Raw genomic sequence first — 22805 nt, 5'->3', positions numbered from 1 at the left:
TCCCGTTTTCGTAAGACTTAAAAAAAACACAAAAACAAGAAAAAAATGCAGTCAGAGGTTGTACATGGCAACTTGTGCCAGGAAACTGTTAATAAACTCCAAAAATCAGTTACAACTCCCTTAATCAATGCCATGTAATATGACAGATCGGGAGCGAACCCAATGGGCGCGTGGGTGGGCGGGATTTATATGGAGAATCAGCCAATCTGAACCAGGAAGCCACAGGCCATCCCAACAGCTGCGAGTAGAAGAGCCTCACAGCGTTCGGTGTAGCTATTGTGGCTTATTTCAGCCTGTTGTAAGCAATACATTAGTCATTTAGACGTGATTAGAAATGCTGTTAAATGTTACTGGTAGATGCTCGTGCTTTATGTTAAAAATAGGCAACTTGTGGAGCTAAGTCACGCGTTGACGTTAAACGTTCTCTGCGAAACTTTTGCAGAGTTGAAAAAAAGGAAACAAAATTGCCAAAATGGAGAGTCACGAACGGGCAGCGGCAGTGGGCGACGGCGTGCTCGACTTCTCACGCTTGGGTTTGAACACTCTGAGCGTTGACAGTATCACCGACAGGAGGAAAAGAGACACCAAACAACTCTACCTGAACTACAACCGACTAGGCTCGCTGCCGTCGTCGGTCACCCTGTTCTTCAACCTCGAGTTTCTGGACATTAGCAACAACGGACTTTCGTTCATCTGTGAGGACATTATACGCCTGACCAAGCTGAAAACACTTATAGCCAAGAACAACCGCTTGGACGAGTTCTCGCTGCCCAAGGAGTTCGGCTCTCTGCAGCTGGAGGTGCTGAACTTTAGCGGGAACCGATTCGAGGAGATCCCGCTTCAGTGTACCAAACTGCTGCGCTTGCAGTCGCTTTCACTCGGAGGAAACAGATTGAAAAGTATACCTGCAGAGATAGAAAACTTAACCAGGTAAGGTAACAACACAAAACGGCCGAAAAGTCAATATATGAGTGACGTTTCAGTCCAGCGCTGAGGTAATGGATTACGTATAGTGTCCAATCTGCATATCTTTGCTTGAGGCAATCGACTATATTGCATACGATATAATCTGACCAACTGATAATTGAGGGGGTGGAGAGGAATCAATCTTTTATTTCTCTCCAGTAAAGCCCTCTGAATATTACCTGTATTGGTCACTACATAGGTTTTTTTACGACTTCCCTTTTGGTTAAATTTAACAATGTAATTAGCTATGGTCGTTGCTATGGTTATCTGCTGCAGAGACGGGCCAGCCTTTGGGCCCCTCGGCCCGAGCTAAACCCACCACCAACGACACACTTCAACGCTGCTAATTAGTGTGAATGCTTGAAAAGCATTCACAGTATTGTTCTTCGAATCTTTATTATTATTCCATATTCCGTACGTTTTTTGGCATCTAACTCCTTCAAAACCGTTCAACTTAGAAAAACCATTCAAACATCGTTAGATTCCTATTATTTTGGACATGACTGCTTCTATTTTTCTCATTTTTAACATTTATATTTTTAATTTTATTCAACTTTATTCAACAAAAATTTCCCATGTATTTCAATGGGGAGACCCTTCAAATTCTCATTCAACTTACTCATTTTTAAACTCTTACTACTTCCACATACATTGACATAGAGCCACCATTCAAACTTTAAAACGAAGACAAGACATTCAACTATTCAACTTGTATTTATCTTTTCAATATCTATTATACTTTTTCTTCAGTTCCAGTTTAAGTTTCATGATGTTTTTTCACCCGTTTCAAAATTTATAATGGGTGTGTATGGGACGGAATGTTGGGGCTAGAGTGAGACAGCTCAACTGCTAGAGTGAGAGGAGCAAAAAAATTAATCTTAAAATCTTTTTTAAAACTGCTGCTGTGTCCGCAGCGTTTGCTCTACAGGTATGATTTTACCCTCAAAACGTAGCCATCGCTGTCCTCTTTCATCCAATGTGTTTACTATTGTCCTAGGTGTTATGGTTCTTTCATAAATGTCACCAATGCACAGCCTCCTCCCTCCAACTCTTCCATAGACTCTAATGTTAAAATGGCTCAGAAGGTTCGTTTGAAAATCAGAAGAGCATGGTGTCTTTCCACTGTCACCACGTCCATATAATAAGCTCCACAGGCATGAAAACTGAGAATTAGGTAGACTAGACATTGCTGTCGCTCACGGTGAAAGAATTTTGTCAATACGACTTTTACTTTTCATTTGGGAGCGATTTGTTTCGGCCTGACTTTTCTGTTCATTTTAAGCAGCAAAAGTGAGGCGCATGTCTGTGTACGTGTGTATGGAGCCATTGGGTGCGGTCACTATAGCAACCAGGCTCACACCTGCCTGCTTAACAAGCTCTGCCTGCCACTGTACCAAGATTCATCTTAAGCACTTCTCTTTCAACTGCTGCTGTGTCCACAGTGTTACAGCCATCATTTTACCCTCAAATTGTCGCCATTATTGTTCTCTTTCCAACACCGTATCTTTCAAAGCTCAGGCATTTAAACTTTTTAAACTGTGTGGATCAAAGTGGAGGGATCACATTTGAGTCATTCAGTGATTCAAAGAATATGACCTTTTAATATTCATTCAGATGTTTTCTGACTCTAAATGTTCTTTTCTCATTTCTTAGGGTTTTCTAATTTACATTTAAAACATTTTCAGTTTTTTTCCAACTCCTTCTTCTGTGTAACCTTCAGCTTTTAGCAGTTCAGCACCTTTGTTTTCAGGTTAAATTCGTTTTTTTTTTTTGTTTTGTTTTTTATCTCATTCAATATTTTTAACTCAAAATTCAGCAATTAATTCATTTCAGTGCATACATTCAGATTCAAGCATTCACACTGCAGTTTCTTCAGAAAATGCACTTTCTAGTACTAACTATATATTGTCCACGCTTCGTCTCGGCATAATACATCTGGCACAACTGTTATAATGGGTAACTATTGTGCTTGTAAAAAAAATAAATAAATAAATAAAAGAAACCAGCAGACAATAAGTTTCTAAAACTAGTTAGCTGTTATTTAGGCATAGACTTTTCTTTTTTTTTAAATTTATTTGCATAGCAATGCAATTGTTAAAACAGACAATATTAACTAACTTAAATAGAAACTTGTTAACTTAGTAGTTGGTTACCAGTGATAATGCCTATGGTTTTAATGCAAAGTCGCATCTAGTCAAGTCTAGGCTTTCATCTGTTTGAATCACTGTTAGTGAATCATAATGATAAATAACTAAGATAAAGGAAGCATACCATTATCTTGCTTTTTTTTTTGTCTTTTGTTTGTTTTTGTTTTTTCCTGTTTTGTTCATACATCCTTTTTTGTTTTTTGTTTTTTTAAAATCTCAGATATACTTATTGCAATCTGTTTGCAGTTACTTAGTGTGGATAAACACTGTCCTAACTCTGACAATGAAAATTATTATCCCAGTAGCATTAAGTTGTCAAACATTCACTTTCTCTTGTATGATTACACAATAAAAATATACATTCATCAACCTGTCTTATGTGACATTTTCAGGGCTTAGACTGTTTATGACTTGGCCTGGCTCTGCTCAGCCAGTCAGCAACAATATCTGAATATAGCCAACTAAATCTCACCTGTCAGGCGACTAAAATATTACTGCTAAGATCTGCAATTTGTTTCCTGATGTTTCTGAACTTATTGGACGCTAAACATGTTAAAATGCATAAATCCATAAGTTGGTGATTAATGAAATATCTTAGTAAAAATTACTTTTTCCTGCTGTTCTTTATGTTATGGAATTTCACATACATTTTAAAATTAAAATGTATGTGAAATTCCATATTAATTTCATATATAAATTGTTGAAATAATATATCATTTTTAATTTTTCTGCAAGTATTTTGAACTTATTATTATTATTATTATTATTATTATTATTATTATTTATTTTATTTTTTATTTTTTTTTTAAAGAAGAAAAGTAGATGCTGTTTCTGGGGAATATATTAGGATATGTGAGTATTGGGCCCAGCAGTACTCGCAGTACTCCTTGTGCCATATCGAATGGGATCTTTCGACTGGTTGCTAGGGAAATGTATTTCTCTACTGGTTGGTTGTGGTTGCTGGCTCTCGCTGGGTGAAATCCGATTGTAAGAAGGTTCTTCACTAGAAATATCCTACTAATTGCTTTGGTTGCTTGCATATTGCAACAGTTGCTTGTAGATTTTCATGTTTGTCTGCAAACATTTGTTAATTACTAGCCGAGCAACGGAACAACTTGAAAAGGTATGACAAAAACTGGAAATGGAAGAGGTTTGTCTTTTACAGTAAAAGTTTTGCTCCAGCTGTGCAGCCAAAAATTTCAGAAAAAGTTTTTGGAGAAAAGTCTTTCACTTCCATTCAAACTGTGACTGCAGTAGCAACCAAAGAAACTATGAGGGTTTTGCCAACAGGGGGAATACACTTTTCCCAGTGACAGGTGATTGCACGGGGTCGCAGGCTTGCTTTCCTATTTTCACAGCAACTGCCATCAACCTCCTGCAACCACTTGAAGCTGCTGGTTGCCAAATGGTGTTTAGGGCTGTCTGACTGTGGCTGTATTCGATTGGAGTGTATGGGAAAATGTCCCTTAACCCTGACAAATTTGCTGGTGAATTTATTGACTCAGTCGCTCATTTTGGTTTCATGTTGAATAAGACACTAACTCTATTTTGTAAGTTTTGATTATTCAATTTCAGAAAGGTTTGCGGCACTGTTGAAGACATTGTTGGCAGAAAATGCAGAAAGTGAGCAGTTGAATAAATTCACGAGCAAGAACGTGGTTTTATAACCAAGCTCAAAAGTTCACTGAGATCAGAGGAGCTCATTTCAAAATAAAAGCGAACAGCTCAAGTCTGTTCAAAACTTTTTCAGCCCTGTTTTCTGTTAAATGGGGCAAAGCAGGGTAAGGACTTCTTATCTTGAACTGCTGACAGGTACAAGTGTCACAGTGACTGAATGCTGGGCCAAAGATCAAACCTAATCGTTTTATCAACGCGTACAAAATACTGCAGCTCAGAGGCAACAGATTTAATTATTGAAATTTAATTATGACACATACTGGCAGGCAGGGCCGTTGCTAGCCATTTGGGTGCCCTAAGCACAAATGCTTTATGGTGCCCCCCCCCCCCCCCGCCACTGAAAAAAAAAAAAAAAAACATTAATACTTTTGAATTTCTCAGTGGAATTTGTTTAATTAAATAACAACAAACATGACAGTTAAACAAATAAATAAGGTTAAAGGAGGTTAAAAATACTGTTACAAATAAATACTGAAACAAAAATTGAACATTGGAACAAGAACAAAGAGCCTGGCAATAATGTGTAATTTTTTTTATAAAAAAATAATATATATAATATAATAGTATTATTATTAATATATTTACAAATAGTTTCACAATAGAATTTAAATAAGAAACTTAAATAAGAAAAATAAGAATTTGAACACAAAAGCCACATTCCTTAAGTAACTATGTTAAACATTTTTACAATTTGTTGTCAGAGTATGCCCTAGACTCTAGGGCATACTCTGACAACCAGAAAATGCAGGCGTGGTGTGCCTCTCTAGGGCCTAGAGAGGCACACGCCTGCATTTTCTGGTTGCAAAATCAGCTATAAGGTCATCATATGATAGCTTCTGAGCCACGTCACCATTGATGCTGATAACAGCCAGACCACTTAAACGTTCCTGCCCCATTGATGAACGCAGGTACGTTTTAATGAGTTTGAGCTTTGAAAAGCTTCGCTCAGCAGAGGCAACTGTGACAGGCAGGGTCAGTGCAATACGCAGAGCAATCCACAGATTGGGATATACCTCTTGAAGCTGATTGTCATGTAAAAATGACAGCATTTCCAAAGCAGACGTCTGTGGTGGCAGCTGAGGAAGGTTGATGATTTCCTGCATCATCTCAGGTCCATCAATGTCAGCTACTCCCTTATCTGTCAGTGTCTTCTGTACTTCAGTGCAGTGTTTTTTTTAAATCCTCCTTGGACATCCCATTCACTTTGCTGAAATCAAGCAGCACTCCATATTTCTCCTTCACTTGATTCATGGTCTCAAACCTCTCCTGTAGGGAGATTAAAGCAGAGTCCACAACACAATTGAAAAATGTGACCTCAAGCTTTTTAAGGGCATCATGGAGGGGCTCATCAACAGCTTCATATGCAAACTGCCTTTTTGTGCTCCTGAGCCTTTTCTCCTTCAACTGTGGTTCTATGTTCAGGGCCTCACAGAGTTCTTTGGCAGCTGACACAGCCTCATCAAACCCAGACTGTCTGTATTTAGAGAGGTTACTTTTGGCAGTGTCAATGAGCCTGACAGCAACATCGAGCTGCATGGAGCTGGACTGTAGTAACTTGTTCACCTGGTTTGTGATTGTAAGAAGTTCACACCACACGATGGAGCAAATCAAAAATCGAAATGAGGCTACTTCCTCAGCAAGCACTTGAGCCTCCACCTTTGCGACTGCATCACTTACAGCTTCTCTGGCCTCCAGGAGAGCATCCCTCACTTCTTTTGTCTGACTCCGGACAGCAGTTACACTTTGAAGCCTGCTTTCCCATCTAACGTCACTCCAAGATTTAAGTGTCAATTTCACATGTTTTGTTAAAATGGCCCATCGCTGGGTGGCACTGGAAAAGAAATTGAACAACTTCTGCAAATACCCAAAGTAGCCAGTTGCATCTGGAGAGGACTTGGCAGCATCAGCTATGACCAGATTCATCGTGTGAGCTCCACAAGGCACAAACAATGCTCTCGGGTTTAATTGTAGCAGTCTGGCCTGAACACCTTGCTTCTTCCCCTTCATGTTGGCCCCATTGTCATAGGCCTGTCCTCGACAGTTTTCAAATGGAATGCCAAGCTCCTTCAACTTGTCAAGGACAACATTGGACAGGTTAAGGCCAGTTGTTTGCTCCACATTTATATAGCCAAGAAAGTATTCTTTAATATCTGGTTGTGCTTGGAAACAAACAATGCGTACTATGACTGACATTTGTTCAGTGTGACTCACATCTGGAGTACAGTCAAGAATGATGGAGAAGTATTTTGCCAACTGGATTTGCTTCACAATGGCGTGGAATGTTTCTGAAGAGATAATCTGAATTAGTTCGTTCTGTGTCTCAGGGCTGAGGTAATGTGTGTGGGAACCTTCATCTTTTATGTTGGCCAAGTGATTTGCCATTACAAGGTCATATGTTGCCATAAGCTCTACTTCCTTCAAGAAGTTGCCATTGTCCGGCTCATAAAGACAGTCAGAAGAGCCCCTAAAAGACAAATTTCTGGAAGCCAGTGAGAGAGTTATTGAGAGTAATCGTTTGAGAATCTCTCGCCACTTTTTCCTTTCTGCCTCTAGTAAGGTCAACTCCTGTTGATCTATTGCCATGCTTTTCTTTAGCCGTGTGTCCAGTTCTCTCCACTTAAGCATGCACTGTATGTGGTCTTGGCTACACTCATGACCCCTCAAACGGATGTTGATGTTCGACCAGTCACTGAAGCCCTCTGTACTCAGCTTTATATCCTTCACACTGAAAAGCTTACATGCAAAGCAGAACACAGCATTGTTCTGCGGTGAGTACACTAACCAGCTCCGGTGAACCTTTTCTCCATTGGGAAGAATTTTGAACTTAAGGCTAGTGTGAAATGCTCTTCCATCAGGCCCCTTTGGAAAATTAAAATCAGAGCTGACATTAAAAGGACCTCTCCGCACAATTTCAACACGATCAGCATCTACAATGTGAGCTGGCCAAAGAGCAGGATCGGTTGAAGGGGGCACACATGTCTCCACAGTGTCACTTTCTGATAGTCTCTCAGTGACAGGACTCTCAGTGGTACTTGTGTATGGAACTGTACCTGAACTGGTGGTTGATGGTTCTTGTTCTTCTTGGCTAGGGATTGTTGCAGGGTCTACAATGGCTGGTGGTTGATGTCCAGGGATGGCACTACTACTGGATGGTTCATCCTATCCTTGAGATCCTCCTTGAACATATTTAAGCATTGACCCTGCATACAAGAGAAAATATTCAGGGATTTTACAGAAATACAATTTTGAATCTACAGTAGGCCTACGAAAGATTGCATTATAAGACTAATAAATTAAGTAAGTCACTGGTACATTTAAAAATTACTAACTATATTTTACATGTATAGATTTTCATAATGGCAAATGGCAATATAAACATGCTGTACATAATTTGATATAAATGCGCAAGTAGGAAATCTATATTACTGGAAGATATAGGTTTCATATTACAGTTTCACCAACAGATGTCGCCCTTGATCTATGAACCTAAAGAAAGACGAGAACTATTTATGTGTTCAGACGTCAATGGCATAAATAAGATATGCGTCTTTATAGATATCCTGAAATGCAGCAACATACAAAGTAATCTTGTCTAATCTGATAATAATACTTGACTGCATCACTGACCTATCCCAAAGTTAAGGTTAATCAGTAGCATGCATGACGTTAGCCAGCTAGCAACCTGAGGAGGGAAATGCTAGTCTCACGAATCACGATAACGTTAGCAATCGTGACTCACGATTGCTAACGTTATCTGAAAACCGTCAATTGAGTGACCATGATGAGTTGCTTTTAGTAGTCCATTCTATATTCATATCCACAACGTAAACAAACTACCCAACATCAATCATTTGCAACATTTGTTAACACAGTATGAACACTGCTAACAGGAGCTATCACAGAGTTGACGGACATGAGCGTGCAAGCAAGGGCTACAATAATGAACTTTTTTTATTATTATTATTTAAACATTGCCTTACCAGCAAGCGACGCCTGAGTTTCATCACGCTTCCTCTTCTTCTTTCTTTTCTCCGCTCCCGACTCCTGTTGCCGTTTCGAGGCCATGTTCAAACAGGTGTTTACCAATTATAGAACAGACCACTGGGAGTGGGGAGGCACCAGGAGGAGACTGGAGACAGGGCACAAAGCAGATTCACCCCTTTTCTCGGGAAAATTGTTTTATGTTGCTTTTGTATTGTTTAACCATATTAATGCATATGATATTTATAGTATTAATATGGTTTACTTTTTTTTTTTTTTTTTTTACGACCCTGATTTTTTTGGTGCCCTACCGGCCATTTGGTGCCCTACGCAGTGTGCGTTATGTGCGTTTGCGGAGCTACGGCACTGCTGGCAGGAAGTATTTAGACTTTTTTTTTTTTTTTTTTACAGTAAGCCTTTTATATGTGGACAGTACAGTATTGTATTCACCATTTTTCCTTGAAAACTGCTCAACATTGAATTGCATTTTCCAAATTCAACTACACATTCTCACATGGATCGAAGTCTGGGCTCTGACTGTGGCTGTTCCTGGAGGTGCTTATTGAGCAGAATGGATATGGTGGGCTTAATTGTTAATATTCTTGCATACTCACTTAAAATAACTTAATGACACAATAAAAGAAACTCCACACTGCTAAGCTTCCCTCAGTTTGTTGCACGGCTGTCTTTCGAAACTCATTACTTCGATGATGTGGAAGTAGGATCGTTACAATGTTACAAAGCCCTTTTCAGGTGATGCCAGTTAAATGGAAAGTAGTAGATGTCTGAAAATGTGTTCAGATCAAATGAGAGTTCAAAATATTTCATCTTCAGATGACAACCAGAAATGGTGGACAAACATACTTAAACTGTTTCTGGGCAGCCTGAGACCTATGATTCAACTTCTCTTTTATGTAGAAAAAAAAAGGGGGGGGGGGGGGGGGTCTTGGAGAATATTGAACAAATATAAGTGAATATTTGAGGACTTTGAAAAAACCCAAACAGTTGACTCTGTTTGCACAAAGGGGAAACTTGGCTTCACATTTGATGTGAACATATCATAAAAGGGATATTTTATAGACGAGCCACCTAATTGCTGCAAAAAGACAGTATATACTTTTTTTCTTTATTATCAGGACTAATAAAGTGTGTGTGTGTGTGTGTGTGTGGACATTTACGTTCTTGTCTCAGCTTTAATGCTGCATCAGCTGAAGCACCCTGGCAACAGTTGTGCACGCAAAGAGATTCCTTTTGGTTATGTGTCCTATAGCACCTGATAAGGGTTCATTAAGTCTCTTTGCAATGTAGGAAAGTTACTGTCCACTTGCTATCATAATCATTGATAAGCACACTTTGATTACACACTGGTGATCTTTGTTTCCAAAAAGCTCAGTGACTTGTTACAGCACAGGTTTAAAGGCCGTCTCCTGATCTAATTGATTACGTCATACAAACTCATCTGTGTTCACTATCACTGTATGTTAAGTTTTTCTTGTTCTTCAAAAATAATCCCTCATGCAGCAAAATGACTTGTAACTCTACACATTTTTCTGCCTGAGTAATTTTCAGTTTGTCCTTGTTGACCTAGTTGCCTGTAGTCCGTCCTCGCTGACCCTGTGAGTTTGTGAGCCTCATTCACACAGAGCTGGTTCGCACTGTGTTTTATTGAACATGAAAGGACAATCCAGTGCCCAGTATATGAACCAGGAGGTCCTGGATCACAGAGACAACACTGATTGGTCAGGGATGAGAAAGATGGAATGCATCTGAAAAAATCCTGAAGCACACTGGATGGTGCTTGTATGCGAAAACTGTCACTGCAGCCAAATCTGTTATCCTAATAAAGGTTTCAACTACATTAATATGTTTTTTTTAAATTTTAAATCTAAACTTATGCTGCATTTCTGTCTTTTAAAGTCAAAGCATCTACTGTGAATTAAGACTGTTTGATTGATCCTCTGGACATTGTTTTTGAATTGAAATGCAAGAAGTGACTTCCATTAAAATGTGTGTACAAGATTAGAGCCTGCCTGATATGGGATTTTTAAGGCAATACTAATGGTTAATATTGGCTAACCAATAAATCAGTCAGGCTTTATATAATATCTCTAATATATATTATAGACTATATAAAGGGGAAAAAAGTCAAGCTAGTATTCTTTGACTATATTTCCCAAAAATGGTTAATCTAAAGGGGGGGACTTGAGTCACTTTTCATTCCAAGCTCCTTAGATTACTGCGATGTGGATGACTGAGAACCTACAAAGACAATTGACCTGATACAACTCCATAAGATTTGTGACAGACTTTGGGGGGGGGGGGGGGGGGATTAATTGTAGAGTCTACAAAATAGACATTTAGTCATATTGCCAATAAACTAATACAAAAAAATAACTGGTGAATTATCTAGGCAAGCAGTGAATGAATGTGTCGTGCTGTGGTGTTTCAGGGGTGCAAACAGAAGAAGAAGACAAAGTACATGTAACCACATGAACCAGCTTTATAACCTTTAAGGACGCGCTGAACTTGATTAGCTGATAAACCTTGCATATCAGCTAGATACCTGTAAGACGGAGAGAGGTGCTATACTAACAAGTTTCTTTAGGTTTATCCTTCCCATGACCCAAACATTAGTCTCAGCAAGCGATCTTGTAGGATGGCTGGTCATTGTGCAAGTTATCACTAACACTGCTGTGATCAAATGACAGTTTATAAAATACAGCAGCGGGCTATAACAAAACTATGCATGGATGATGATGTACCATGAGTCAGTTCATGATATGTCTTTGAAATTGTCAGTAGTTTTGTTTCACGGTGTTGGTGTGGGCAGTGAGCAGACCCTGAATGTCTCCGTTCTTTTCAAAGAGAGGCTCAGCCACCAAGGACAGGATAATGGCTTCATGTCTCGCAGTCGCTGTGTCATCAGTTCCTGCAGGCAGATGGCCTGACAGCTTACTTTCGCTGACCAGCCACCCATAGCTCTCTCATGTCTCTCTTTGATGCCATCCCCTCACCCCCACCCACTCGTGTTCTTGATACCTATAATAACTCAGCATGGTGGGGGTTTTTTTTGTTTGTTTTTTTTGGGGGGGGTTATTTAATTTTTTTGCCTAGCAACAAGCATGTATGTCTGTTTTCCTCAATGTAAATGTCGTCATCATCATCTCAGAATTTATTTCATGTCCTTGTTTTGTTTTTTATTTAAATCAACATATTTTGTAAGCAAAGTTTCATATTTGGTGACAAACCTGAACTCTGACCATGAAAAGGTGAAGCTTCAGCGCCGCCTTGTGGCATACTTTAATGTAACACTTTATTTGTTTATTTAATGAGATGAAATCATCATTGGTGGCTAATACAGTGCTCTTTGTGGTATCTGTGGCCCTCAGCCATCAGCAGGGTTGACAGGAGTCTGAAGCTATGGCTATAAACTCCTATTGTCTATAGGAACAATAGACAATAGGAGTTTAATTGGGGGAAGAAAAAAAATACCTGCACAGCAGCAATTGTGATGGAAAGTGTAATTTTATTGCATTTAGACTTATTTATTTAAATTTGTCATGGTAAAAATCACAAAGGAGAGAAATGGATGCTCTACAACAGAGCACCATATGAAAGATGGTGCTCTGTGTGATGCACGGAGGAAAAAAATCTTGAAATTGCAAATCAATACCTGTTTTCTTTTGTCATCTGTCAGTTTGGAGATGTTGTACCTGGGCGGAAACCTTATTTCAGCCATTCCTCCTGAAGTAGCGAATCTGCCCTACCTCACCTACTTGGTCCTGTGTGACAACCGCATCCAAAGTGTCCCACCGCAGCTCACCAGGTAATATCAGCACTCTCCAACTATCCTAGCAATCGCCACACACCAGTCTACCTACAGCTTGACTATATGGTCTCCTCAGAGATGCTATCTGAGTTAGAACTGTAATTTATCCTGCATTGATCTGGTAGCTGAACTTTCAAGTAGTCATGATTTTTATCAAAGTGCAAACAAAACTGACAGAGTGCTTATGCATCCGATTCTAGGCTCCACTCTCTGCGATCTTTAAGCCTACACAACAACTTGCTCACTTACCTGCCGAGAGAGATCCTGAGCCTGGTGCACCTGCAGGAGCTCAGTCTTAGAGGCAACCCGCTGGTTGTGCGCTTTGTCAAGGAGATGACCTACGATCCACCCTCATTGCTAGAGCTGGCAGGGCGCACCGTTAAGAGTCGAAATCTTCTGTACTCCCCTTTTGACCTGCCTGCAAACCTGGTGCGTTATCTGGACTTGGCCAGCAAGTGTCCCAACCCCAAGTGTGCCGGTGAGTTGTGCCTAATGATTACATGCCATGTCACCAGTTTCAGTGAACAATAGGTGGGTGAGGCTGCTGTGCTCCAAGCCGGAGCTGTGTGCCTCAGATAATCAGATTGAGGATATCCTCTCTTTGATATACAGATTTAAATGTAGCAAAAGAAATCTCACATGGATTAATTGTACATATGGTGACCTCCTTATTTGAAACTTATTTTATGAGCATCTATCCATTGTATCAGTATATATGACAGGATAAGGATAAGCGTCATAGCTCCTTTAATTTTATCTTGTGACCTTCCTATGGAAATTCCATATCCCAGGTTGGGAACCACAGTTATGTCACCATGCTCACCACACTTGTGAGCTGCTCACTACAACTGTTGTTCCTCATATTGTATATTATCCATCCATTTTCTTCTGCTTATCTGGGGCTGGGTCACGGGGGCAGCAGCCCAGGCAGAGAAGCCCAGACCTCCCTCTCCCCAGCCACCACCTCCAGCTTATCCGGGGGAACACCAAGGCGTTCCCAGGCCAGCTGAGAGAGAGAATCTCTCCAGCGTGCCCTGGGTCTGCCCCGGGGCCTCCTCCCAGTGGGACATGCCCGTAAAACTGCGCCCAGGGGGCATCCTTGTCAGATGCCCGAACCACTTCAACTGGCTCCTTTCGATGTGGAGGAGCAGCGGCTCTACTCTGAGCCCTTTCCGAATGGCCGAACTTCTCACCCTATCTCTAAGGGAGAGGCCAGCCACCCTTCGGAGGAAACCCATTTCCGCCGCTTGTATTTGCGATCTCGTTCTTTTGGTCACTACCCACAGCTCGTGACCATAGGGTGAGGGTAGGGACGTAAATCGACCGGTAAATTGAGAGCTTCGCTTTTACACTCAGCTCTCTCTTCTCTCCGCATCACCAATCTGTCTGTCGATCTTTTGCTCCCTTCTCCCATCACTCGTGAACAAGATCCCGAGATGCTTAAACTCCTCCACTTGGGGCAGGAACTTGTCCCTGACCCGGAGTAGGCACTCCACCCTTTTCCGGCTGTGGACTATGGCCTCAGATTTGGAGGTGCTGATTCTCATTCCCACCGCTTCACACTCGGCTGCGAACCGTTCCAAGGCGAGCTGGAGGCCATCGCCTGATGAAGCCGACAGGACCACATCATCTGCAAAAAGCAGAGATGAGATCCTGAGACCACCGAAGTGAAAGCCTTCCACCACTTGGCTACGCCTAGAAATTCTGAACAGAACCTATGACAAAGGGCAGCCCTGGCGGAGCCCATCACCCACCAGAATATTGAATTGTGTGTGTGTGTGTGTGTGTGAAGAACAGCACAAGTTACTGTTACTTAAGCCTGACTGTGCATTTCCTGTCACTCTTCTTGTTCCAGGTGTGTACTTTGATTCGTGCGTGCGCCAGATCAAATTTGTAGACTTCTGTGGAAAGTACCGGCTACCCCTCATGCACTACCTGTGCTCCCCTGAGTGCACCTCTCCCTGTAGCTCCAACCCGCAGAGCGACGCAGAGTCTGAGGAAGAGAACAGTGTGCCTGCTGACCGCCTTCAGAGAGTGCTTCTGGGATAGTACGACCAAGAGGAACATCTGATCCTCTGTCCAGACAAATCCTTGACAGTTTGCCATTGTTTTTATAACACTAACAAGGACCCTGATTAAGACTTTATTGGACATATTAGTGCTCATACACATTTTTATTTCCCCCCTCCCCCCCGTTTCAGCCACTGAAACGCACAAAAAAAGTGAGACAACTTACTAATGTGAAATCTATTCTATGAATGTTTTCGGTTGGTTTTTTCTTTTTTTAATCTTTTTTTTCTTTTGTTTCATGAAGCGTGTTGTCTCACCATACATCAGTCTATCTAGAGCACATGAAGGAAGGTCCTTCCACACCTGCTTGCCTCATGGTTGAGCACAGGAGGGCAGTAAAACTCTTGTTTGACTGAAGGAGTGAAAGGATTCTTTTTTGTTTTCAGGGCAACATGTTTAGTTGTAATTACAACATTTCATTCTGTGCAGATGCTACAGTGTATTAGTCTGCATTTTCACTTTGAGTATGAGCTCTTTGTCAGCCTTCATCTGACTTTATTTGACCATCAAGCCTGATGTGCCAACCAAGAAAAAGTCTTTGAACACTGTTTCAAACTGCGGTACTATAAATATTTTTTGTGGTTTGAGATGGGCTTATGCGCACTTTGCTGTGGCCAGTCCCCCAAAATACTAAAGGACCAGTATGTAGGATTTTGATGGGGAGGGTTCACTTTCAGTCATGTGATCAACCCTGGAGGACCAAAAGAAAATTAAACATTGCTGGCCAAAGCTAGATATGCCACATAACTGAGGAAAAGTGCACACCTGTCAATTTTCCAGCTATTTCAAACCACATGTTTAGATCACCCAAATATGAAAAGCAAAGATTTGTGAACCATAAGTTAGATATGTGGCTGTCTAGTCAGCATACTCAATGACAAGGAAGAACTAAACTGTGGTCAAGTTTAAACCATTGTGTGTCATTTCAAATAAATCATCACTGACAACCTGGGTATCTGTGAAGGAGATGACTGAGGACCGAGTCCTCACAGATGGAAAGTAACTGTTAACTATGCCAATAGAATATGTCTTTGCTTTTGAAAGACTGGGGTGTGTCATAGACAATGGTTCACATGGAGTCCTGCACTCTGCGCTTTGTTAGCAGTTGTGAAACAGTTGAGTGTCTGATTATGGGTTGTAATGGCTGTGCAGCATTTTGGCTAAACACAAACCAGATGAACAAAACCTGGTTTTGGCTTTCAACACAGGAGCGGGTCCTCATCCACCAAGCTCCAGTGTTTCTACTTTAGCCCAGAAGAGATGAGCCAAACATTGTCTCTACAGAGGACCTTTCATTAGCAGCCGCTCCAGGTTCCTCAGAGGTGTTGACTTGGTTGTCATGTTGCTAGATCCCACTTAATCCTGCATACTGCCTTCCGAATAGCAAGGTGGCGATCTTTTATCAGTGCTTTTGTCTCAACTGCATGCCACCTTTGGGGGGGGAAGGCTGCGATGGCTTAGTAGTTTTAAATTAACTCATAGTGGTTATGTGGAAGAATGCTTATCCAGGCTGACTCACAGGAAGTGGATGTGGGTTGGGCCAGGGAAACCCATTCACTGTGTTCGCACAAAAACAATAGCTATTGAGCGCAACCCAGTACCAGCCTTTGTGTTTATGTTCAGGGCTGTTAGTTTTCTGTGGGCATAAACATATGAAGATGTATCTGAATAAAACCCACAGTCAGTGATATATGTATGGTTACATATCTGCTGCAACTTTCTGCTTGTGTGGAAAGCTGGGTCATTTTATAATGTCCCAGACAGTTTGTGTCCATTAGTCAGGAGAAGAAATCCAATTTGGCTTCACATTAGACCTTAATGTTAAGAAAACAGAAGAACGTTCTTCTATGTTACAGAAGTTACAGTAGTTACAATTCCTAAGTGCCTTACTAATCAAGACTTCTAACAGCAAAGCAAGTATGAAGAAACTGATATATGCACCCTGAAATGTGAATAATTTAGCTTTATAAAAGTCACTTATCTGATTTCCATACTCATCTGTTTAACAGCAAATATACAAAATAGCCCTTTAAAACAAAATGGATTTATATAAATGTATAAATCCATTTTTAAAAAAATGTTAAAGTGCTACATTTGTAACAAGCTTTGGAATAGACAATGCTTTAACCTCAGATATTGTAAGTAGATGTACAGTAAATAATGACATTAATAAAGACTGATTGTTATATCTTTAAATTGTGTTTGTATTGTGATCTTTTCTGATTGAATTAAAGCAAATGGGAGCAACAACTTGGAATTCTTCAGTTGCATTTATGTTATACGATTTGAATACAGAGGCTGCTTTTTAAATATCTGGTATCTGTAATATGCATGTGTGCAAATGATTCGCACAACTATTAGCTGAAACTATAACTAATGTCAATTTAAAAAGTTACATGTTCACCGTTTTAGTCCTGAAAAGGACTGAATTGCATTCCTTTTACATATATTTTTTTGTATGTGTTGGTCTGAGCAGCAGAATCTCCTCAGATCCACACAGCCTGTGATTACAACTACATTGATTGCTGTTTAACCCTAATAGAATCAGAGTACTTTTTAATGCTGGTAAAAAAATAAATATATATACACACACACACACACACTCTTACTTTATTAGGTACACCTTATCAATATTGGATTACCTTTTGTTTTCAGAACTGCCTCATTCTTCGTGGCCTATTCTCAACAAGGCACTGGAAACTGTTTCTGCAGATTTATTGACTGAAATTTCCTCCAAAACCAATCTGATTTTAGCTTTGTGATATGGTGCTCTATCCTGCTGGGAGTGGCCATCAGAAGATAAGTACACTGCGGTCATAAAGAAATTAATTTGGGATGGATCAATGCCTTCATGTTATTTACACCAAGTTCTGAACAAGCATGAGAATATTGCAAACGAAATCAAGACTCATTAAATATAATATTTTTCTAATCTTGTATTGTCAAGTTTTAGTAAGCCTGTGCAAGTTGTAGCCTCTGTTTGCTGATCTTAGCCAACCTGTTGTGGTCTGCGGCCGTACTCCATCTGCTTTAATGTTTGATATTCAACCACTCATTGCATTAGTTGCAATAAGTCTGTTGCCTTCCAAAGAGCTTGAAGCAGTCGAGCTCTGTCATAAACAAGGTATTTTTCCCCAGAGAACTGCTGCTTACTGGGTATTTCTCTTTTTTTGGACCATTCTCTGTAGAGATGTCTGTGGAGGAAAATCCCAGGACACCAACAGTTTCTATGCAGTTTCTGGCACCAATAACCATGGCAAAGGCAAAGTCCCTTAAATCTCCTTTCTTCCCTCATGCTGAAGCTCAGTTTGACTGGTCATCTTGAATTGTCTACATGCCTACACTTGCAATGAGCATGTGTACTTATTAAAGTGATCACAGATGAAAAGTAACACTCAGTTCTTCTGATCAGTTACTTGCAGATATTTCCTAATACTGGCCACATGCCTAAATTAAATAAGAACAGGGTTGGATTGGCTTTTGTAGAATCACTGGTTGCTGCTATTATCTGACTAGTAGTAGTGAAACCAAGAAGCTGCATTGTTTTTTTATGTTGCACCAAATGCTGTACAGGCACCTCACAGCACCTGTTCATGCTCATGCTGTTTTTTAGTTGCAAACTGAACTTGTTTGGGTCAGCGTTCACAGAAATACTCTTTTTAAAATGTATTCATGCGCAACACTGGCTCCTAAAGACTTTGTGTTTGTTGTTTGCACGAACCGTTCCATTTTGTAGCTTGAATATGTCCAGGTTTCATTTGCATATGAAGGTGAATTCATTCTTGCATTTGAATACCAAGAGCCCTTTTCTGATACAGCTAGTGAATTCCGCCTCTCACAATCTGCAAATCCTTTAACATCAGCAGCCAAAGGCAGCTAAACTACTAGTTTGTTTTCCTTTCTCTCGCCTCTTTTCACAGTTTCTGTTCTTACCTCGGCATCTAATTCCACTTCTTTTCACCTCACTGTTTCATTAAGCCTGGTTGGCAAAGAGGGTAGCACATATTTTGTTTATTTTCAATGGTCTTTGAGCAAGTCACAGCTGGGTTCCCCTGTTTTTGCAGCGTGTCTCTTGTTCCTCATTTCTGCTCTCAGCACTTGCACATGAACCCTTCTACCAACAGCAAACACCAAGGAAACACTCTGGCATCACTGTGCTGAGTTACATCTATGGTTTGCACGCACACAGTGGTATACCTTGTCTGTTAAATAAGGGGATGCTGTCAAATGCAACCTGAGACGCAAGCAGTGATGAAGCACAGTTAGCTGTGACTGGTAGCTGTCACCAAAACCAAAGAATCAAATCAGTCCTGCAGAGTCACAGAAAGTAAAATACTGCTTGAACATAGACTTTGAAACCTCGGATCACTCCTGAAGCAGAATGGGCCTGCAGCAAGGAGGATGTTTTAGACTTCTCGAAAGGTAGCGTCTGTGTAGTCCTTGTCACATCTGAGGATTAATGCAAACATATATAATTTTTGTTTGTTTGCTGAATTCCATGCAGCACAGCTCTCTTTGGTGGTTACAGTACAGCATTGCAGGTGATCCAAAAATCAAAGCACTTCTACGTGTTTTTTTTAAATATACTTTAATCCTCTTAATGCCCCACAGTCTGAGGCATACCAGACCATATCAGCTCGTAGTAAAGCCAGTATGTTTTACACATGCGTGCCAGACCTCACACGATCGCTTTCAAATTTACACTTATTACTTATGACAGCCGCACACTGCAGACACCCTGTCAATAAGGAAGCCTTGTCTTCAAAGTCATACCGCTAATCCCGCCGACAGTGAAAATCAGGCTGGAGTTCGGAGAAGCAAGAAGGGCGTAAGAAGAAGTGGCAGGTAAATAACCATCCAGAGCTGAGCAACTGTGTTTTTGTTTTTTTGGTTTATAGCTTCTTCCCTTCCTTTGTTTTCCTTAAGCCATTCAGTCTTCTTTTATCACTTATCTCTTATTCATTCATCTCAGGCAAATGTTTGCAGCAGCCAACACTGTCACATAAATGCTCGGGAACTTTGAAAGAAACCATGTGCAGCAGCTAATCACACACAATAAGGAACATGTGACTGCAGCTTTTGGATATATTTGCCTTTCATTGATGATGTGTAGTAGAAAAGAATGGCTGCAAAAAAAGCATCACTTTTTCAGTCTTTCCAAAGCATTTAACAGCAGTCTGCTTCAGCATTTGCTAAAACTGTTGCATGTCTTTGCTTGAGTGTCAGAAGTGTATACGACAGATCAAATAGCTTAAGACTGTGACACGGCAAACTCCTTTTTTGGATCTACAGTTTCACAATGTTGACAAATTTTTACATCAATGTAAACAATGTAATCAATCACATTATATAATAGAAAGCAATAAATCCAATTAAATATAGCTAACGATGAAAATGAGAATGATTCGATTGAGACCATAAATGGAGCTAAAATGAGAATTTGATTAAATAACAGTTATTTGAGTAAACAAACCCCTAATGCGTCAGGACTCTTTAAAACTGTTTAACTTTAGCTGTCAGTTATTGCATAATCACTTGTTACCTGTTTATTTTTTTTAACAAGTGTGTAGGCTGATGCTTTACAGCTACCACATTAATCATTATCATAATCCGCTGCTTTAGAAACACCATGATTGGAACCTGCTTGGGAGCTTTGATTCAAAGTTTCTAATCCAGGTCCATAGCAACACTGCAGGAGGATCTGCGGTGTTCCAGAGAGGGCTTTGTCTCCCGGTATGTCAGTGGGCAAACCTGGGCATGTCACGGAGGAGCGTCCGGGCTCAGGCAAGGACAGCTTGGAACTGGAAAAAAAAAAAAAAGATTGTGATGCTTCAAACGTAGAACAATGTGCTTCCACCCACACAGTACACTGTTGGTGCTGCGGTCACATGTTGGACCACAAATGCAGATGCTTCCATGTCAGGAAACAGCGGTGCATTCAGGAGTGGTTCAACAGGAAATGGTGTGTCAGGAGCTTATAAGCTTTGCTTGTTTTTTGTTTGGTTTGGTGGACTTCCAGCTGCTCCATGTGCACAACACGGCAGAGAAAGATAGAGGCTCTCACTGATACCTTAATTTGGTAATTATAACATCTCAATGTTAAGCTCAGTGGAACAACATGTGTCCTGTTTCATCCAGTTCGCCTTCCCATTCAGCCTCGTCTGTTTGACTCCTGCTTTATGGGTGACAGCCCCCTCCCTGTCCTCACATCAATTATTCAAGCTCCTAGTAACCTGAGCATCATTGCAGTCCACCTGCTGCTGCAGTTATTTTGAACCTGATCTTGAAGGAAACCCGAGAGTGATCGACACACTTTGGGTGTAACTGAGCTGGTGACAGCATTTCAGCCTTTCAGTGGAGTACTGACATCATGTCATTTGAGCTTAGCTCACAAGAAAAATTATGAGCTTAAAAACACTCGTCCCATATTCCACTCCAGCTCTTTGTGCATTCTTTTAAAACTTTCTTACACTGATGAGTGATTAGTACTGTAGTCAGTGCATTTTTCAGAAGGTCCTATTGCCAGCCTCCAATGAAGACCTAATTATCCTTAATGAAATACATGATGTTGAATTACATATTTTAACATGCTTCATAATAATCTGTTCTCCCGGCACTTTATCATATTTAAAACCAACAGTTTGGCCACAGCCACTGACATGAAAACCATCTTCCAAATAATGCATATTGCAATGTAATATAGGTCCAAAAAAGACACAAATAAACAATGGGTCATTTGCATTGACGCAGCTGGATGTCAAGTGCCTACATCGTGTTTTATGTCTTTTTACTCAACAAATTAGAGAATTTCTTGTATTTTTTAAGTGCAATTTTAAAAATAACAAATAAAAACAACTACTATCTTTTTCTTCTTCTCGTGACTACAAGCCTGCACTGAATTTAATTCCGCTTTGAAATATTTACTTGTTGAAAGTAACAAACAATGCTGTTACTGAAGAATACACTCAATGAAGCTGTTTGGGCGTTCATTAACCACAACGCAGTCATTCCATCCTGTTTACGTAAATATGTTTGCGTCTGCGTTTCACCTGGTTCCCACCTGAGAAGTCTGAAAAATGAAACCCAACTTTTGGGATAACTGCTGCAGGGCCCCTGTTGTAAGCTTTCCGGTTTTGGAAAATCTGGTTTGTCATAGTTTCGATGCCAGAATAATTTATATGTTTAATTCCGGGGAAAGGCCACAGGAGCACAAAGCTTTTTCAAACATGAAACAATGGTGCACTGTAAACACGTACTGTGGCCTATTTGAAATAACAGGGAGCTATATGCGTCTGTTCAGAGTTTTAATATAGATTAAGTGACTTTAAAATTTAAAAGCAGTGAACCTATAGATTAATACAGCCATGGGAGAAAATTTTATATCGTGTGAATGGGACTAATGGGGGCAGATGGACGCACGAGTGGATATCCGCATATTCTTCTTTTCTGATAATCTGTGTTTGTCTCTGTTTCCCCACTTACAGCTCTCAGTGGTGGCACTCCCTTATCAGGAATGACCCGCCGTGTAGGCTCACACTGTAAGCCTACAGTGACGTCTTAATAACACCTTTATGTCTCATATAGCCGGCTGAATAAATGCTGACATACCTCTGCAGAGGCTCGCTGAGCAATCTGAGAAACTCAATCTGTCCTCATCAGGCTGCACGGCGACCTCATGTCCATCCGTCATAAACGTCTGCTTTGGAAGAAAAATAACGATAATATAAACAGTGATGATGTGTGTTTCTCTTTCCATTAAAACGAGCGCTGTTTTCACTCTATTTATTTGTACTGGTGATAGTTAGAGCGCCGCCCTGTCCCATCTGCCACACGCAGGTCCCCGAGGGGCCCCCTGTACCGTACTGGACCCACATTGTCACAATCGTGCACCGCATCACGCTTTGAATTCTCTTTTTTGGAGAGAGAAACAGAGAGAGAGAGAGACAGTATCTCCCACACACACTCGCTCACACTCGCGCCCTCCCCTTCCTCCGTGCGCAAAGGAGGACTCCAGAGTTCTGCTGAACTTCTCCAGAGTGACGGGCTCTTTCCGGAGTGACGGGCGGGAATCGTTCCAAGTGTGCGGCCGCGAAAGCCATGTAGCAATGTTAGATAAGGAACTATATTTTAATTTA

The 22805-nt window shown here is 40.6% G+C and overlaps 1 protein-coding gene across 1 annotated transcript; it reads left to right on the top strand.

Moving 5' to 3' along the window:
* Positions 1–237: 237 nt before the first annotated feature.
* Positions 238–16692, top strand: lrrc58b (leucine rich repeat containing 58b). The gene is made up of 4 exons (XM_085374240.1): positions 238–930; positions 12469–12597; positions 12801–13078; positions 14456–16692. Exons 1-4 carry the CDS (start codon positions 473–475, stop codon positions 14647–14649), a joined length of 1059 nt encoding a protein of 352 aa, XP_085230366.1. The 5' UTR covers positions 238–472; the 3' UTR covers positions 14650–16692.
* Positions 16693–22805: the final 6113 nt, after the last annotated feature.

This window comes from Diplotaxodon limnothrissa, linkage group LG16 (genome assembly GCF_057381915.1).
Source record: "Diplotaxodon limnothrissa isolate DT_005_m linkage group LG16, D_limnothrissa_male_GT1.1, whole genome shotgun sequence".
Lineage (NCBI taxonomy): Eukaryota > Metazoa > Chordata > Actinopteri > Cichliformes > Cichlidae > Diplotaxodon > Diplotaxodon limnothrissa.
This window is presented reverse-complemented; position numbering and strand designations above follow the sequence as displayed.